The sequence below is a fragment of the Octopus bimaculoides genome, chromosome Z (genome assembly GCF_046866305.1).
Source record: "Octopus bimaculoides isolate indiv1 chromosome Z, ASM4686630v1, whole genome shotgun sequence".
Taxonomy (NCBI): domain Eukaryota; kingdom Metazoa; phylum Mollusca; class Cephalopoda; order Octopoda; family Octopodidae; genus Octopus; species Octopus bimaculoides.
This window is the reverse complement of record NC_142944.1, coordinates 26569784-26589658: the sequence shown is the minus strand read 5'-3', so window position 1 is coordinate 26589658 and position 19875 is coordinate 26569784. Positions and strand designations below refer to the sequence as shown.

Genomic DNA, 19875 nt, shown 5'->3' with positions numbered 1-19875 from the left:
TTCAATCTAAAACTTTCACACATTCTGTTGACTGTTCTTGCATATGTAATTAAGTCATCATCCTCTTTTTTTAGTTAAATTCTGACACTCCATTCGAGTGTTAGATAGATTAGTTTTATCACCAAATATGCTAGACAGTAATTTGATTGTTTCATTCGATACGCTGTTTGGCGAAAACGAACTTACTGCATTTTCGAACTTCTTTGCGTATAACTCCAATAATTGTTGTTGTTGCTGTACTAGTTGCTTCTGCAACTCCTGTTGCTGTTCTTGTTGCTGCTTTTGCAACTCTACTATAGAAGCTAATAGATCTTCCATCATTTAACAAGTTGTATTATGAAAAAATTGTTTAATAACCTATGTGAGCTTCGAAACCCTCGCTACCAGCTGTAACCTCCATCTCCAATGTGGTACTGACACGATAGTGTGACGGATGGTTTTGATACACTGTACCAGTGTTGCAACAAGATAACGATGCAGACGTTATAACAACATAATGATCCAACAATCAATATTCCAAATGAACTAACCAGCTGATACCTTCTGATTTCACTGCAAACTCAACCTGAATTAACTCACAAACTTCACTCCAGCCACTACTATAATCGCTCAGTCCAGTCTATTTCTTGCAAGGGGGTGTCATGACTGTCATCACAACAGAATACAATTAAAAATATAAGTACCAACCAAATTGGTTACTTGAGCCAAATCACTGCACCCCATAGTAATGTCAAAATAATCAGGCCTGTCAGTTCTAGTCCAATACTTCCCATCAAATTCAATTATGGTTTTCCTACCTGTTAGTACTATATCAACCTCACGTTTGGATAACTCTGAATTCTTCATAGTGAAAATTAATGCTTTATTCAGAAGGATAGTGTTGATAAATATGTAATAATTAGAAATATCCAACTGAATGAATCTAGTATGTTTTTTATCCTAAGTGTTAATGTCAGTGAACCAACTAATAACCTCCAAGGAATTAGATAAAAAAGATAAACTAATATTTTGTTCAAGCTTAGGAATATGTTTATGAATAATAAATTTACTAATCTTATCAATATCTTATTTCAATGGGTAGATCAGTCTAACCTGTGGATCAATATTAAAATTAGGATTAAATTAGTTCTGGGGGTTTTGGAAGTGTAAGGTTCAGTTCGATTTTCAACTTGTAGATCTTCAACAATGTCTTTGACAATTAAGTTAATGCTTAGTAAATTTTCTTTGGAGGTAATTTTATAATCCTTTGTTGTTTTTTAACTAAAGAGTATTTTTCTGGTTCTAACTTATAAAGATTTCCAGTTTATTTGCATGAACAAGTATTCCAGGTTAACTCCTAAATTCTTTCAATAACTGTTGTAATTTCCTTAGATGAGGGTTTCTTCTCACAGGGAATCGGTAGAATTTAACTACTAAGAGATACTAATAGTTTCATGCTTTTATGATACCTTAACTAGGTATATTTATAAAATATGCCATGTATCTTCAAGCAATCTTTCAGGCTCTATTTATGCATTATGTAGATTTTAGAAACGAGAATGCTGGACAGAAAAAATGTAAAAAAACGTAAAGAAGGTTGATGCAAAAAATGGAATGAGAAGAAAGAAATGAAATCTGGAAAACTAAGATCGCCATCCTCCTTGAACCATATTAAATATGCCAAAGACTGCAACTCAATCTGGTGCAGCAATCTGAATAGACAGGGTATAAGAGGCATCAAATATGGTGTGTAAGAAAAACGATTGTGCTGGTATGGTCATGTGATACGTATGGATGAGGACAGCTGTGTAAAAGAGTACTGATCTCTAACTGTAGAGGGAACCCATGGAAGCAGTAGATCCAGGAAGACATGGGACAAGATGGTGAAGCATGATCTTCAAATGTTGGGCTTCATGGAGGCAATGACAAGTGACCGAGACCTTTGGTGATATGCAATGCTTGAAAAGACTTGTCAAGTCAAGTGAAATCGCAGTTGTGGCCAAATGTTGGTGTCAAGTAACTGGTACCTGTGCTCGTGGTTTGTAAAAAATACCCTTTTCACTCTTGGAGTGGTTGGCATTAGGAAGGGCATCCAACTGTAGAGACCATGCCAAATAAGATTTGAACCTGGCGCAGCTCTTCAGCTTACCAGATTCAGTCAAACTGTCTAACCCATGTCAGTATGGAAAGCAGACACTATATGATATGGACCATCTATTCATGCAATCTGAATTGAATCGCATTTTAATTTCCAATTCAGTTCTCTCCTCAAAATCTTTATGGAGGGCCATCTGTTTGTGTGATCCAGATGTATCACCCACTACACTCTCGGAGTGGTTGGTGTTAGGAAGGGCATCCAGCTGTAGAAACTCTGCCAAATCAGATTGGAGCTTGGTGTAGCCATCTGGTTCACCAGTCCTCAGTCAAATCGTCCAACCCATGCTAGCATGGAAAGCGGACGTTAAACGATGATGATGATAGTTTATAGATGTGCTAGCCAGACGATCTGATCTATGATGAGGTTGATAAAGTAGGGTTAATTAGTTTGTCCATCTACCTTGAATAACCTCAATGATGATGGTGATGATAGTAACAGAAAAATGGCAGATAGTTTCACCCAACATTCTCATGAATTCTCATTGGCTCAATGATATGTAGAATATTGGCACAAGGTTTTCAGTTTCACTTCTAAAGGATTACTTGACACATCAGAACTAAAACAGCTATGCAAACTGACTTATTGTATTTTATACTTCAGCCTTTCCAACTTGTTGCTTACATATGTATATGTGATGATATAATTGATTTTCCTTCGGTCTACAGCTTACCCCCTCTCAATCTCTCTGTCTGAATTCTGTCTCTCTTTCTCATCTAACAATCTATCAATATCTCTTACAGGTACAACTATCAATTTCTATCATAATTTTAAATTTCCCTTGTTTCCCCTTTTGATGTTATGGACCTATCTCTCTCTATCTATTTGCTCCCACAGGTACTTCTAATTTTGGTTGGAAATTTCAAACTCAATCCTCTTCAAGAAATCTTCATGGAGGACCATTTACACCTGCAATTTGAATTGAATTTCCTTTTCCCTCCCACCCATCCTGCACTGCTACCTTCTCAAAGAAGGTTCAAGCACATGCACACATATTGATATTTGTGCATGCTTGTTTATTCTGCCCACATAAGAGTATGTGCATTGGAGAACTATTGGCATATATCTACACACATAAGTATATGTATGTATGTTTATGCATATATATATATATATATATATATATTATAAATTAACTACCAACAAAAATAATTGGTAAGCTAACTTAAAAAATCATCACCTAAATAGCAGAAAAAAACGACAGTGAAGATATGCAGACTCTTCAAGAATCGATCCTTTTGGTTATATTAATAATAATAAAGGAGTTACGACGCAAAAACGTATAAATTCAAAAGAACATATTTATCTTCTTCAATATATATTTCAGTATAAAGGATTCATTAAGATGCTTAGATCAAAATTTCTTTACACATCATTCAGGAACAGATATAACATCAGAAAAAATACATTCCGTTTAAAAACACAAACCGTTCATGGCGAAAAACTTTCACAATTACAAAAAACGAACAAAATTTTGTTCGTTTTTTGTAATTGTGAAATTTTTTCGCCATGAACGGTTTGTGTTTTTAAACGGAATGTATTTTTTCTGATGTTATATCTGTTCCTGAATGATGTGTAAAGAAATTTTGATCTAAGCATCTTAATGAATCCTTTATACTGAAATATATATTGAAGAAGATAAATATGTTCTTTTGAATTTATACGTTTTTGCGTCGTAACTCCTTTATTATTATTATTATATATATATATATATATATATATATATATATAGGGCTTGGTTCTTAGCTCCCATTTTATTAATCATAGTCCTCCAAGCTATAACTGAGGAATTTAAGACTGGCTGCCCTTGGGAGCTCCTCTATGCTGATGACTTTGTTCTTATTGCTGTATCACCACCAAAACTGGAGAAGAAATTTCAGGTATGGAAGCAAAGGCTGGAATCAAAGGACCTTAGAGTTAATTTAACAAAGACCAAAATATTGATAAAGGAGATGGCCCTGCTCGATATGCAGAAAAGGTGTCGGGAGAAACTCCATAAGGTGTACCCTGTGCAAGCTATGGATATATAAGAGGTGCAACAGTGTCACTGGATGACTAACGGAGAAAGTAGTCTTTACATGTGGCAGATGTGCAGGTACATTAAACACCAGTAATATAAAAAAAAATAGATTCCTTCATATGTCAGTGGGGATTCCTAGAACTAGTAGACAGTTTCCGTTTCTTAGGTGACCAAGTTAGTAGTAGGGGCGGTTGTTCCGAAAGTATAGCTGCTAGAATAAGAATAGGCTGAGTAAAGTTCAGAGAGTGACTACTTCTGTGAGTAACAAAGAACATCTTCCAGTGAAAAAAGCATCTGTGGCATTGCTACATAAAAGCACTCATTACACTCTATAAAGTGGTTGGCATTAGGAAAGGCATCCAGCCATAGAAACCATGACAAAACAGATATGGAACTTGAACAGCCCTTCAGCTGGTAAGCTCTTGTCGAACTATCCAACTCGTGCTAGCATGGAAAACAGATGTTAACTGATGATGATGATGATGATGATATACACAGATAGACAAATATTGCCTGTGATGATTTTACAATCTGTGAACTGTATTTATAAATGAGTAGTTATAGAGTACATGTAATGCATGTAAGTAGCCTATGGATCCCACATGCATATTTCTACATGTAATACATTATCCATGTACACACTTATATGTACATGTGTATGTTTACGGAGTGGAGGCGCAATGGCTTAGTGGTTAGGGCAGCGGACTCATGGTCATAGGATCATGGTTCGATTCCCAGACCGGGCGTTGTGAGTGTTTATTGAGCGAAAACACCTAAAGCTCCACGAGGTTCCGGCAGGGGATGGTGGCAAACCCTGCTATACTCTTTCACCACAACTTTCTCTCACTCTTTCTTCCTGTTTCTGTTGTGCCTGTAATTCAAAGGGTCAGCCTTGTCACACTGTGTCATGCTGAATATCCCTGAGAACTACGTTAAGGGTACACGTGTCTGTGGAGTGCTCAGCCACTTGCACGCTAATTTCACGAGCAGGCTGTTCCGTTGATCGGATCAACTGGAACCCTCAACGTCGTAAGCAACGGAGTGCAAACAGAACAGATGTTTACGGATATATGACTACAATATGATGTTCATAATGATTTAGAATATATATATTATCATCGTGTGTGCAGCTACTTTTGCATCTTGGAAACTGACTGTTGCTTTGATAATAATTTTGAAAACTTCTTCAACCTTATCTGCTTCCCTCTCCCATAGCAGTCGCATATCCAAAAGTCATTACAGGACTGAAAGAAATTGTAATTGCAATCCCTGCTGAAACCTGTACCTCCTTACACAAAGCTGTTGGACCTGCTACCTTCAGGCAAACTTTCATAAAGATCTTCTTCTGAGCTGGAAACATCCCTCACAACTTCCATCTCAGGCTTCACTGGTTCACAATCTCAGAGCTGCTACAATCAACATTGGCACAAGGTAGGTCAGGTGAGATCACTGAAATGCTTGAGCAGAGGTATGTCGATGTGTGCAAGAGGTACAATGGAGGGGAGCCTCAGTTAGCCTGCTCACCAGCAAGAGGGATAGATACAAGTTCTTCTTAGTGGGCAGTAATGATGGCATAGGTATTCTTTTGGCAGAGGAATGGGTGGATAAGGTGATTGAGGTAGGAAGGGTGCAGAATTATTAAGCTAAGATTAGTCCTGGTTACAGAAATGATGTGAGAAAAGCTGCTGAAGTTCTGTGATGCAAATGACTTAATAGTTTGCAACACTAACTTCAGGAAACCTAACAGCCATCTTATCACTTGTTAATCTGATGGGCACACTAGTCAGATTGACTACATCTTCACCAGAAACAAGGACAAGCAGATGTTCATGAATGCAAAGTCTTTCCCAGATGAAGAATGTACAACTCAACATAGATTACTGGTTAGCAATTTCAGACTTAGAGATAAAAGCACCCAGTGACACAAATCAATATGGAAAGGAGATAATGAAAGCTTACAGATCTTGCAAGTTGCTAGAGATTTAGAGATGTCCTTATGAAGCCTTTGATGAGAAGGGGGAAGAGATGGAGATATATGACATAGACAATTGAAAGTTCTTAGGGTACAATCTTAGGAGACAATATGACAATTGAAAGTTCTTAGGGGACAATCTACTGAGGGTGAAAAACCAAAGGTGACATGGTGCTGGAATACTGAGGTCACCAGGGCTATAAAAGAGAAAAGAGGGGTTTGGAAAAAGTGGAAGAGTGGATGTAGCAAAAGCAACATATCAGATAGCTATAAGAGAAGCTATACATCAGCTGTATCTAGCTATGGCAGAAGGAGAAAAGAAGAGGTTTGCCAGTGTCTTACAGAAGGAAAATCAGAGACTTGGGGTGTTCCAGATTTCTAGGCAGTATGTTAGAGAGAATCAAAATGTTCTGGGAGACAAGTATGTAAGGACAGATAACAGTATGCTTGCTCTTCGTGATCCTGAAAACAAAGAGGAGTGGAAGAGCTACCTTGAAAGGCTATTAAATGTCGAGAATGAATGGGAGAAAGAGAATCTCCCTCATATGAACCCAACAGCGGGACCAGCTATCCTAGTTGACAGCAGCACGGTAGATAAGGGAATTAAAGATATGAAGACAGAGAAGGCCCCTGGTCCATCAGGAGTCACAGTTGAGATGCCTACAATATCTAGATACAGTCTAGTCACCTGTATAATTAGCTAGATTATTCCGGAAGGTATAATCCCAAGTCACTGGCATAGCAACATCATAGTCAGCTGCTACAAGGGCAAGGAAGATGCCTTAGCTAGAAGTAATTACAGAGGCATCAAATTGCTGGACCAGGTGGTGAGAGTTGTGATGAATGTTATAGTCCAGTTAGTTAGGAACAGAATTTGACTAGATGAAATGCAGTTTGGCTTTGTCCAGATAGAAGCACCACTGATGCTATTTTTATAGTCAGGCAACTGCAGCAGAAGTTTCACTAAGAATAAGCAGTTGTACTTGGTATTTGTTGGTCTAAAGAAAGCCTTCCACAGAGTGCCTCTTTCTGTGATGTGGTGCTCACTGAGGAAGCTAGAGGTAGACAAGTGACTTGTTAAAGTCATACAAGGTATTTACAGAGATGCTGTTAGTAAGGTAAGAGTTATCCATGGGTACAGTGATGAAATTAGTGTACAGGTAGGTGTTCACTAAGGCTTGCTCCTCAGCTCTCTCCTATTCATCATCATCCTCCAGGCCATAGCCAAGAAACTTAAGACTACAAGCCAAAGGGAACTACTATATGCTCATGATCTGACCCTTGTAGCAGAATCTGTTTCCACATCTGAAGTAAATTGCAGGTGTGGAAACAAAACCTGGAATCAAAGGGTTTTAAAGTTAACTTAGTAAAGACCAAGGTCCTAGGAAGCAAGAAATTGAACAGGACTCTTCACCCATCAGGTAAATGGCCCAGCTTGATATGTAGGAAGGGTATAGGCAGAAATTCCATTTGGTGTACCCATTGCAAGCTATGGCTTCACAAGAGGTGCAGTGGAATAGTAGTAGGAAGGTTAACAGAGAAAGTAGAGTTTGTGTATGGAAGATGTACAGGAGCCATAAAGACAGTAGATACATGGGAAACTGGTTTCTTCAAATGTCCCAGAGCTTCTCTGAAAGTTGTAGATAATTTCTGCTACCTAGGTGACCAAATTAGCAGTGGAGGAGGTTGTACATAAAATGTAATTGCTAAAGTAAAAACAGCATGGAGAAAGTTCAGAGAGCTTTTATCTCTGTTGGCAACCAAAAGTCTCTCTCTCTCTCTCTGAGTAAAAGGAAGATTGTATGATGCTTGTGTATGAACTGCAATGCTATATGGTAGGGAGACGTGGACCCTAAATGCAGAAGATATGCAAAGATTAGAGAGGAATGAAGCTGGTGTGCTCTGCTAGATGTGCAATGTCTGTGTATATCTGTGACAGGGCGCTAGTATATTGAGAGAAACATTCGGCATAAGAGGAACTACATGCAATGTGCAAGAGAGGAGACTTTGCTGGTTTGATCATGTAATGTTGATGGGTGAGGACAGTTGCACAAACAAGTGCCGATCACTTAAATTGGAAGGAAGTTTTGGAAGAGGTAGACCCAGGAAGATATGAGACAGAGTATTGAAGGTTGATCGCAAAATGCTGAAGATGACAGGGGACTGGAATATGTGATGCATTGTTGTACTCAAGAAGACCCACACACCACAACAGAACTGATATCCTAAAACCAAAGCACCACATGAAAAAATTGGTGCTGGTGCCATGTAAGAAGCACTGGTGATGTCACATAAAAAATGCCCAATATACTTTGTAAAGTGGTTGACATTAGGAAGGGCATTGCCAAGCCAAAACAGACTATGGAACCTGGTGTGGCTCCTGGTCTTGCCAGTTCTTGTCAATTATCCAATTCATACCAAGCATGGAAAATGGACTTTAAATGATGATACACACACGCACACACTATGGAGCTTTATCATTGAGCAGTGAGGATTGAGTTGTTCAATCAAGCAAATTACCTGCTCCTGGATTAACATGGAAGTGGCTGAGTATTCCACAAGCACAAATATCTATAATGTATTTCTCAGGGAAAAATCATTATGACAATGTGTAACAAGGCACAATCCACATGATGGGCTTCTGTACAATGTCTGTTTCTGTCTATCCTATTTCACTTGCAAGCAATATATTTCATGGCTGCAAAGTGAACTTGTAATCATTCAGCCATACTGCACTTATACCATCCAATCACTCACATGTTCATTTATATAAATGAGTGGACAAATGAAAGAATCTTCTAGGAATTACACATATTTTTTAATAATAGTTTGACTCACTCTATATAATCAAAGTTTTGTAGGTGCGTAGAACAAACTCATCTCATCAGATATTAGGGAAGATTCAAACTGTTATAACAATATCTATCTATCTATCTATCTATCTATCTATCTAGCTAGCTATCTATCTATCTATCTAGGGAGAATTCACAAAAAAACAAAAGACGAAGACAGGTGGTGTAGAAAACAAACAGATGTATTAGTATAACACTCGGGAATTGAAAAAGTCTTTAACGTTTCGAGCCAACACTCTTCCACAGAAAGGAACACGGAAAGAAACAAGGAGAGAAACAAGTAAAGAAAAAAAATGTGTGTAGTGGTTAGCGATCTATTTTGGCATGTAGTGGATAGCGATCCATCTATCTGTCAATACAATAAATAAAACCATAATTTTATCTTTCTGTCTGGGACCCCTGTTTCTCAGTCTATATTTGCTTTACATAAACATATTATACCTTTTTGGAATTAGGATGATCCCAGGATTGAAAATTTGCCCTTCATTTGGTTCTTGAACATCCAGCATTGGGATCTGATTCAAAAACATTTGGGTAGCTATTTCTAGCAGGTAAAGCTTGGCTAATCCACACCATCTTAGTTGGCATTTGTCAGATGACATCACAGATCAAAGGGGAGACATTCATTTCATAAATTTTATGTTGAGATAAGAACTCTGGGACAAATTGGCCAACAAATGGAATGCAACTTGGGACTAGCACAATAGAATGATTGCATTACAGAATTAATTTTCATCTGTCCTTAACCTCTGATAAAATACAACTGGGGCAAATAGTCATTATAGATGTTTTGCGGTTATACTATTTAGCTTTCTTTAGTTTTGAGCTGGAAGCCCAATTAGCCCTCCGCAGGAGCTAGTTTAAAAGTTTAAAAGACTGAGATATATATATATGCACAAGAACTCAAACACTACATAAGGCACTTCCATACAGTTAATACCTATCAAATCTCATTTACAAAGCATTGGGCAACCTGAGACTATAGTGAAAACAAAGATTCTCAGAGATGCCCCACAGTTGGATTGAACTCAAATTGACAGGGTTACGAAAGTGTAGTTCTTAACAACACATTCAGTCATGTGTGCATGTATGTGCACATATGCATGTAAGTGTGTTTCTTTCTAACCTCTAAATGTTTTGCAGTTCACACTACTTTGTTATAATATCAGCTTTCATAGCTTTTTATAGCCTCAAATTTATTTATAATGATAGACAAATAATCAACCACCTGATAAGTTGCATTTTACTCATATGAAGGTTGGCCATGAAGTTAATCTCTAATGCATGCTTTTTTTTTCTTTTCTTAGATATGTTTATAATAATAAATTACACCAAACTAGTATTACCTGCTTAAAACTAGTTGGCACTATCTGTGGCAGTTGTTTTACTTATTGACAATATGCATTGCTTAACACAAACAGTTGTCCATCAGTATTAATAAGGACCTAAAAAAAATGACCAACTACCATGTGCTGATCTTTCTAAGCTTCACCAGGTGGGTCAAATATCCTGTGTAGGTGACTAATAAGTCATCAAAGGTAATCTTCTATGAACTGATGTCTCAGGTTTTTGGTGACTGAGGGTCATCTTGTGAATGTTATAATGGTTATCCAAAGTACTAGTTAATAATGACCAGTACTGACCACTGTAAACAATGACAGCTCGAAGACAATTAGCAACTAACATTATCTGAAAAGACAGCTATGGGAGAGATAAGATAAAAAAGTTGTAGCATATGTACTAGCCATCTCCAGATCAAATACACAGTTGCACAATTTGTTTCAGAGTATGCAAATTACTATCTGAAAACTTGTACCTATGGGTTTGAAGTATTCTCACAAGAAGAGAATTCATCATACATATGCGCTGCTTAAATAGAAAAATTATCAGAAACCTAGATTTTCTACCTAACAGCTGGAAATATAGCTGTGTGTATGTGTGTGTGTGCGCACGCGCGCGCGTGATTGTGATTGTGAGTGTGCGCGCACTTGTGTGTGTGTTTGTGTGTGCAGTGAAAAACTTTATTTTATCGCTATGACTGATTTTAGATTTATGGAATTACAATTCTGTTTATAATAAAATATATGCTCAATACTTTTAGCTGTTCAAAATTTACTGAAAATCTCAAAGAATAAAGTTAATGTAAACTTTTTTAATATCAATGCATATTTTAGGGGTCATTAAAAGCTGAAACAAAGTCTCCTGTAACCTACCTCTTCATTATAAAGCTTGCTTATTTCTTGTTTAATAGGATCAATAAGTTGAACTTGGCCAGCAGTAAAGCCAACTAACAACAAGACACTCTCACATGATGCTGACTGATGATTGAAGTCATGACAAGTAGGGAATGTTCCTTTATAAATCCTTTTATCTATTGGTTTGGTCAGGTCTGCTGCCTACAAATAGGAACAAGTAATAAGGTCAAGTAGTGAGATAGTAAGATCAAAAAGAACATTACAGGAGATAATAAACAAATTGAAAAAGACAATTGATAATATGGTCAGAATTTTAATCCTTTGCATGGTGTTTTTGAAACACTTATTTCCTTTGTTTAAAAAAAATGCAGGAGAGGGCAGGCACTCTATAGATCAGAGGTGGCAATACTTAAGAACAAGGATGGGCTCACAAAGGGAAGATGGAAGAAGTATGCAAAAATTTCTACACCAGCCTTTTTAAATCATCAGGGAAGCTCAATCCTCCATTGCCACAAATGTTGGAAGAAATTCCACCTATTTTGATCAGTGAAACTGAAAATGCACTCAAACTGACAAAAACAGACAAAGCTCCTGGGAAATATGGCATCACAACAGAGATGTTAAGACACTGAGGTGAAGAGCTGTGGTAAATCTTCATTCTACAATTTGAAGAAGGGTAAAAACACCCTCACTGTGGAAAGAGTCAAATAGCATCTTGCTTCATTAGAAGGATGATAAAGATTTTAAAAACTATCACTCCACCTCTATAAGCTGTTTACAAAGATCATAGTCATCAGACTATCAAAACACCTAAACAATAAACAGCTGAGAGAGTTAATAGGTTTCTGTAGGAACTACAGTACAATACATCACATCTTCACTTTAACACAGCTCACAGAACAAAATAATGAATACAAGCTTCCTTTGTGTGTCACCTTTGTTGATTAAGAAAAGGCCTTTGACATCAGTGAAATGAATGCAGTGTTGTGGCGCAATACATCAAACTGCTCACATATAGTATTGCTATCACCATCAGTAAGAGTTCCAATTGGGAAGGGTAACAAGCAAGGAGATACTATCTTCCCAAAGATTTTTACTGCATATCAAGAAATGGTCATCAGGGACATTGACTGGACAGATGGTATGAACATCAATGGTGTGCAGCTAACACACATCTGGTTTACAAATGACATTATACTCAACACTAAAACCACAGACCAGCTGCAGACCATACTGACTGAACTGGACACTCTGGTTTAGCAGTAGACTTTAAAATGAACTACATGAAAACAAAACATATATACAGTTATAAGATGAAACACAAGGCCAATGAAATCGAGGATGTAAAGGAGTATGCACTGAGAATGGATGCTGAAATCTCAAAGGGAATAAGGACAGGATGGAATGTACTTACCTCAATACAGGATGTGTTCAAAACAAAGACAATAACATGCATGCCAGACTCTTCAAAAGCAGTCTTATATGTACTCTTATACACAAGTGAGACATGGGATACTAAGAAGAGGATAGAACATTGATTGGCAATGATGTAGAGCACTATGGAAAGATGCATGTTAGGAATACCATCATGATTCATAATCCTACTTTAAAATTTGAATTAGCTCATAGTTTTATTCTACAGAAACACAATCTCACTCCTCTCATGCAGACACACACAAACCAACCAAATGTTCCCTTGGATAACATTAAAGATACCTATTACTATTCACCTCTCTCTCTCTCTCTCTCTCTCTATATATATATATATCATCATCATCATCATCGTTTAACGTCCGCCTTCCATGCTAGCATGGGTTGGACGATTTGACTGAGGACTGGTGAAACCGGATGGCGACACCAGGCTCCAATCTAATTTGGCAGAGTTTCTACAGCTGGATGCCCTTCCTAACGCCAACCACTCAGAGAGTGTAGTGGGTGCTTTTACGTGTCACCCGCACGAAAACGGCCACGCTCGAAATGGTGTCTTTTATGTGCCACCCACACAAGAGCCAGCCCAGGGGCACCAGCAACGACCTCGCTCGAAAAACCTCATGTGTCACCGGTAAGCCAGCCCAGGGGCACCGGCAACGATCTCGCTCGAAAGATTTCATGTGTCGCCCGCACATGAGCCAGTCCAGGGGCACTGGCATCGATCCCGCTCGAAAGATTTCATGTGTCACCCGCACAAGAGCCAGTCCAGGGGCACTGGCAACAGTCTCGCTCGAAAGTTATCACGTGTCGCCCGCACATGAGCCAGTCCAGGGGCACTGGCAACGATCCCGCTCGAAACATTTCATGTGTCACCCGCACAAGGGCCAGTCCAGGGGCACTGGCAACAATGTCGCTTGAAAGATATCATGTGTCGCCCGCACATGAGCCAGTCCAGGGGCACTGGCAATGATCCCGCTTGAACGATTTCATGTGTCACCCACACATGAGCCAGTCCAGGGGCACCGCCAAAGATCTCGCTCGAAAAACCTCATGTGTCACTCGCACAAGAGCCAGTCCATGGGCACTGGCAACGATCTCGCACGAAAGATATCATGTGTCTCCTGCACATGAGCCAGTCCAGGGGCACTGGCAACGATCCCGGTCGAAAGATTTCATGTGTCGCCCGCACATGAGCCAGTCCGGGGGCACTGGCAAACGATCCCGCTCGAAAGATATCATGTGTCGCTCGCACATGAGCCAGTCAGGGGGCACTGGCAAACAATCCCGCTCGAAAGATATCATGTGTCGCCCGCACATGAGCCAGTCCAGGGGCACTGGCAACGATCCCGCTCGAAAGATTTCATGTGTCGCCCGCACATGAGCCAGTCCGGGGGCACTGGCAAACGATCCCGCTCGAAACATTTCATGTGTCACCCGCACGTTAGATTAAATTTATTGTCCAATACAACACTACCTCCCCTACTATACACATCTGGGTCTTGGTGCCTTCAGCTTACTATGCATATTTGTTTTTTGGTGAATTGTCATTAATTACAGTTCATTTTTGGATTTGGCTTGCAAGATTCTTTATGTGAGTTTGTGTGTTGAAGCATATACTGTTATGTCTGGGAAGAGTCATTCTTTTTTAGTACCTTATAATTTAACATATTCACCGGTAAAATTTCCACTTATTTCCTTTTTGTATTTTTCTAAAATTTTCGTTGTGTCTTGCACTGGTGAATGTGTTAAATTATAAGGCACTAAAAGAGAATGACTCCTCAGATACAACAGTATATCTATTACAGTGTAAATCAGAATGACTTTGCTGCTGATTAAATAAGAATGAAAACACATTATTTTAAAGATCTGATGTGTGGAAAAAAAGCAACAGGGAGTCCCTGAAAAACTATTTCATGGTTTGTTGACTGCTTCATAAAGACATACCTGGCTTCCTTCCTCAATCTAAAACATGATTTAGCCTGCACACACACACACACACACACACACACACACATCCAAGCAAGCCCAAGCAGATGATATATAAATGTTTATTTATATTTCAAGTTACAATGGTTCAAATCTTGACAAAAGGGAGCAATTTGGAGGGAGGGAACAGCCAATTACATTGACCTCAGTGCTCAATTAGTACCTATTTTATCAATCCTGAAAGGATGGCAAGCAAAGTCAACATCAACAGAATTTGAACATAAAAGGCTGTAAGAAATGTTGGCTAAGCATTTTGCTTGATGTATTAACAATTCTGCCTCAACACAAGTATATACAACTGTGTATGCAGCCATATGAGGTGTATCAGTAAAGAAAAATGACTGAGGTCACAAAAAATTTATGTGAAATCCAAAATACAAACTACAAGCTTTCCCCTTCGAAATAATCCTCCTCGAGTCTAACACACTTTCACATCCTTCAGCAACATGCCTCCATGCAGTCCTAGAAGGATTTTTCCAGAATTCTACCTGGTTCTGTTATCATGGTCTTCTTGATGGCTCCATGTCAGGAAAACAGGTCCCTTTGACAACCCCCTTGGGCTTGGGAAAAGGAAAAAATTACATAGAGCCAGGTCAGGTAAGCAGGAAGGTTGCTTCAGCACAGCCATGTTCTTCTCAGCAAGGAACTGCTGGATACTCAGGGTGTTGTGAGCTGACACATTGGTGAAGCAGCCATGAGTTGTCCTGTAACAAATCACACCTCTTCTTGCATACTGAACAGAGTAAACACCACAGGATTTCTTTGTAGACATACTGGTTTATTGTTTGGCCCTATAGCAAGAATTTTATGTGGATGATGCCCATCACATCAAAGACCACAATTAACATGAGTTTGACTTTGGCCTTTGACTTTCTTGCTTTCTTTGACCTTGATGACTCCAGACTCTTCCACTGAGGGCTCTGGCATTTGGTCTCCAGGTCATACTCAAAGATCTATGACTCTTCCCAAGAAGTCTAGCTCAGTATCAAGATGCTCAAGGATGTCCTGACACACCTGCATGTGCTGCTCTTTCTGGTTATCATTCAGCAGCTTCAACACCATCTTTGCGCAGAACTTCTGCATGCCCAAATTTTCAGTGACAATCTTCCAGATGCTGTTGTGGTTCATGCCCAACTCATTTGTAATCAGTCAAACAGTCAGCTGGTTGCCACACACCAGCTACCTCATGCACTCAACTGGAAGAAATTCAACATAATGGAAGCTGTGGATAATATAACTGGGTCATGGGATGAATTGAAACCTTCACCTTTGAATAGTGCTTTCAGAAATATATGGCTAGATGTACCTGTGACAGTACAAGCTTCCCTCAAGCAGAAAGAGTACATCAAACTTGGAAAGAAATTGTGACAGCTGCAAAGAATATAGAATTTGAAGAAGTCATAGAAGATGATGTGATTGAGTTGCTAGTGTCACAGAAAGGAAGTTTATCTAATGAGGAGCTAATGCTGTTAGAAAAAGAACAAGCTGAGAATATAGACGAGATACTAGAAATTCCACCAACACCACTTAAACTGACTTGCTAAAGGGTTGGCATCTAAAGAGGAAGATCTACAGGTTTTTGCTGATAATGATCCTAAATAACAAACTTAACATAAAAATTACAAGAGAAGTTTACAATGAGCTCAATTCCTACAGTGAGCTGTACAAAGAGGTGATGTGTCATAAACAACAAACAACTTTGGATAAGTTCTTCACCCTCAAGTTTATGTTCATGATAATGAACTGTAAGAAGTAAATATTGTCCCACATCCTCCTAACAATGCTCATTCCACCACCATCCTTCACAAAGTAGTCAAAATCTTTGGTGGTAAGAATGTACTCTTACAATATAACAATTCTTATTAATTCCTTAACGTATACCACTCAAATCGCTTTTATGTTTTTTATGTATCTATATTGAACCATATTTAGAAATTTTTGCTTTCATGTATAAAGGTGGTTATATTGTTTGATCTCTGTTGCTTTCTTGTGCTTTCTTTTTAGAAAAAGTTTGTAGAAATGCAATCTCAGTTGATATCATGAAAATCAATAGGAAAATTAATGATAGGATTATTAAACTAAGAACAGTTCTGTTTAATGTAATGGTGTCATTCATCTTAGCATATTCTCCACATGTCAGGAGGGCAGATGTTCAGAAGGACAGTTTCTATGGATATCTTCTGCAGGTTACCTCAACCATGAAAGACAATGATGTTATCATCATGGCTGGTGACCTCAGTAATCATTTTGAGAAGCACTTAGGTGGATTTCATGGGATGCATGGAGGTTACAGGCTTTGTTTCTAGAAATGAAGAGGGAACAAGGCTGCTGGGGTTTTGCAACACTAACTTCAGGAAACATGACAACCATCTGATCACTTATTCTATACCAGCTAGATTAATAATGATTTCTACAGTCAAAGAGGATTCATCCCCTTTGAACCATTGTTTTCTTAGTTTTCTTTTCTTTCTTCTCATTCCACTTACTATATCAACTTTCTACATGCCTTTCTTCCCATTTCTTCTCATATTTTGTCATTAACCCGTTTCTTGGTTTCAAATAGGTCTAACATTATACACTGAACCTGAAAGATTGCTTCAAGACACATTATATAAAATTTGCCAAATTATCATATCTCTACAGCATGAAGCTACTAGCAGCTCTTTTTTAAATTGTGTATATTAAACCTAAACCATTTGAAATGCAAGCCAAAGACCATACCAAGTGGCAGAGTTCTATCACTATTGGAATCAAAACTTCAAAGCTACCAGAAGAGGTAAAGAAATCAAACAGGAGGAGAGAAAGGCTCAACAAAATTTACTTCTTCCTCCACTAACATTACCATGCAGTCAATGCCACCAACTCTTCTATGCAAGAATTGTTTTACATAGTCATCAATTACATCACCATAGAGTAAGCATTCAGCAAAAAAAAAACTAAATTCTCAGAGACAAGATAAAGCTGCCACCACCAATAATAATGATGTATATGAATACACACATATATACATAAATACACATAAATAAATATATACAAATACACCATTAGATATACATATATATAGATACATCTACATATAAATATACATATCATTGTCATCACCCTCATTTAATGTCCTTTTTTCCATGCTGGCATGAGTTGGACAATTTGACAAGAACAGATGAACCAGAGGGCTCCACCAGGTTTTATGTTTGCTTTGATATGGTTTCTACAGCTGGATGTCTTTCTTAACACCAACCACTTAACAAAGTGTACTGGATGTTTTTTATATGTCACCAGTACTGGTGAGGTTGCCAAGTACCCATAAAATGAGACTCCTCAACTGAGCATGTTATAGATTGGAAGAATTAGAAACTTTGATAGGAGAGGTGTCTTGCTGAAGAGGTGAATACATGGCTCAGCTGCCTAGAAAGTAAGAGAAGGAAAGAGATGTGAAGTCCATGTGCAACATGAATATGAGTCAAAACAGGATAGAAAAGGGGGAAAGGAAGATGTGTTGGTAAGTGCACTGAGTGAAAATAGTGTGACAGATGAATTAGAGATAGAGAATGAGTTCAATGCAAAAGATATCAGTTCAGTGTATGAGGAAGTGAAGAAAATAGGGTAACATAGAAGATTGATGGAAGAGTGGATGTCAGAGGGTAAGTTGTGGGGGAAGGCTTGACAGAGCCTCAATTCTGTTGAGATGAATGGATTTTCTCAAGCACATTACAATGTCATTCATCTTGGTCTTCTGGCATCTCCTCTGAGTAGTCCAACATCTTAATGTCAGTCTCTCTCTCTCTATCTCTCTCTCTCTCTCTCTCTCTCTCTCTCTCTCTTTCTCATATATATATATATATATATATATATATATATATATATATATAGATATAGATATATAAAAGATAATAAGAGTGAAAAAACTACAGAAGGCTTGTGTTACATGGTTAAAGTATATATTTAAATTATGTCAGAAAAATGTTATAAAATCTTTTTGGTATATAAACATTGTATTTTGAGAAATAACCAGTTTCGTGTTGTCTTTTCAAATTTCTCTACTTCATTGTAACGTGTTCGCTCCAGTCTGAGAAAGAAGAGTTCTATAGATATATATATATATATAATGGACTCCAGTCACCATACAACTCACAGTTTAGCATCTAAAGTTGCTAAAAGTGTGAATAAAAATTTGAGAATGTAAGGAATGGAACAGGTAAAGCATGGACTAGAATTGTTTCATAGCTAAAACAGTTTTGATTGCATAATCTGTAACTTATTTTGTTACAGTTATTTCTACAGATATTCTATAGAAATTATAGCCAGCACTGATTTTTTGCTACAATGTTTCGTATCAAGATGTGAGATTGAAAACAAAAGATGGGTAATGAGTGTCGTATTTTGGGGGGTTTTGCCCCTTCATCAGCATTCATCTAACCCATTCTCACCTGTGAACACATTGCTTATATAGCCACTGCATACAGTGGTGTTAAGTTACTGAATATACCAATTTACATATTAAACGCATCCTTGGAGCTGGTATGTAAAGACTACTGATTTGTAGGTACATAGTATTTTGTTATGCAACCATAATATACTATAAAGTATATTAAATGTTTTTATAAGTTGATACTACATTCTACTGCATTAGCAGTACATTTTAATATGTAAATTGGTATCTCCAATAACTTAACACTGCTGTATGCGGTGGCTATATAAACAAAGTGTTCGGAGGTGAGAATGTGTTAGATGAGTGCTGGTGAAGGGGCAAATCCCCCAAAATATGGCATATACACTCTTTATGAAATGTAACAAAAAATCACTGCTGCTATAATTTCTATAGAATATCTGTAGAAATAACCTTAACAAAATAATGTAAAAATCACTGTTAATGCAGTAGAACATGGTACTGACTTATAAGAAACATTTAATATTATTTATTGTATATTATGGTTGCATAACGAAATACCACGTAGCTACAAATCATTAGTATATAATTTGTAACATACATAAAACCTGCTTAACTAATCTTCAGTTCCTATTGCCTTTAAGGTTTTTATATTGACACATGGATATGAATGAACAAATGATTTATCAAATTAACCACAGCATAAATGGTAAGTTGAAAGAAGCAAAATCAAAATCAAACGACCAATGTGGGTGGGTTGCTCCAAAACAAAACAGAGTGAATGTGTTTATAGATCACATTAAGTAAAAGGAGAATACTAGGTAGAGGGGTAGGGGAGGTGAGGAGCCCCTACCCTTCTATCTAGCATATACCTTCCCATATTTATAAATATATATGT

At 37.8% G+C, this 19875-nt stretch overlaps 1 protein-coding gene across 2 annotated transcripts in view; it reads right to left on the bottom strand.

Annotated features, from left to right (window-relative positions):
• The window catches only part of LOC106868774 (WD repeat-containing protein 20), a 331569-nt gene that overhangs the window by 258479 nt on the left and 53215 nt on the right, over positions 1–19875 (bottom strand). For both annotated transcript variants that reach the window (XM_089364993.1, XM_089364994.1), the window contains exon 2: positions 11192–11374. In XM_089364993.1, coding sequence (XP_089221119.1) covers positions 11192–11374 — 183 coding nt within the window. The remainder of the gene's footprint in view (positions 1–11191; positions 11375–19875) is intronic.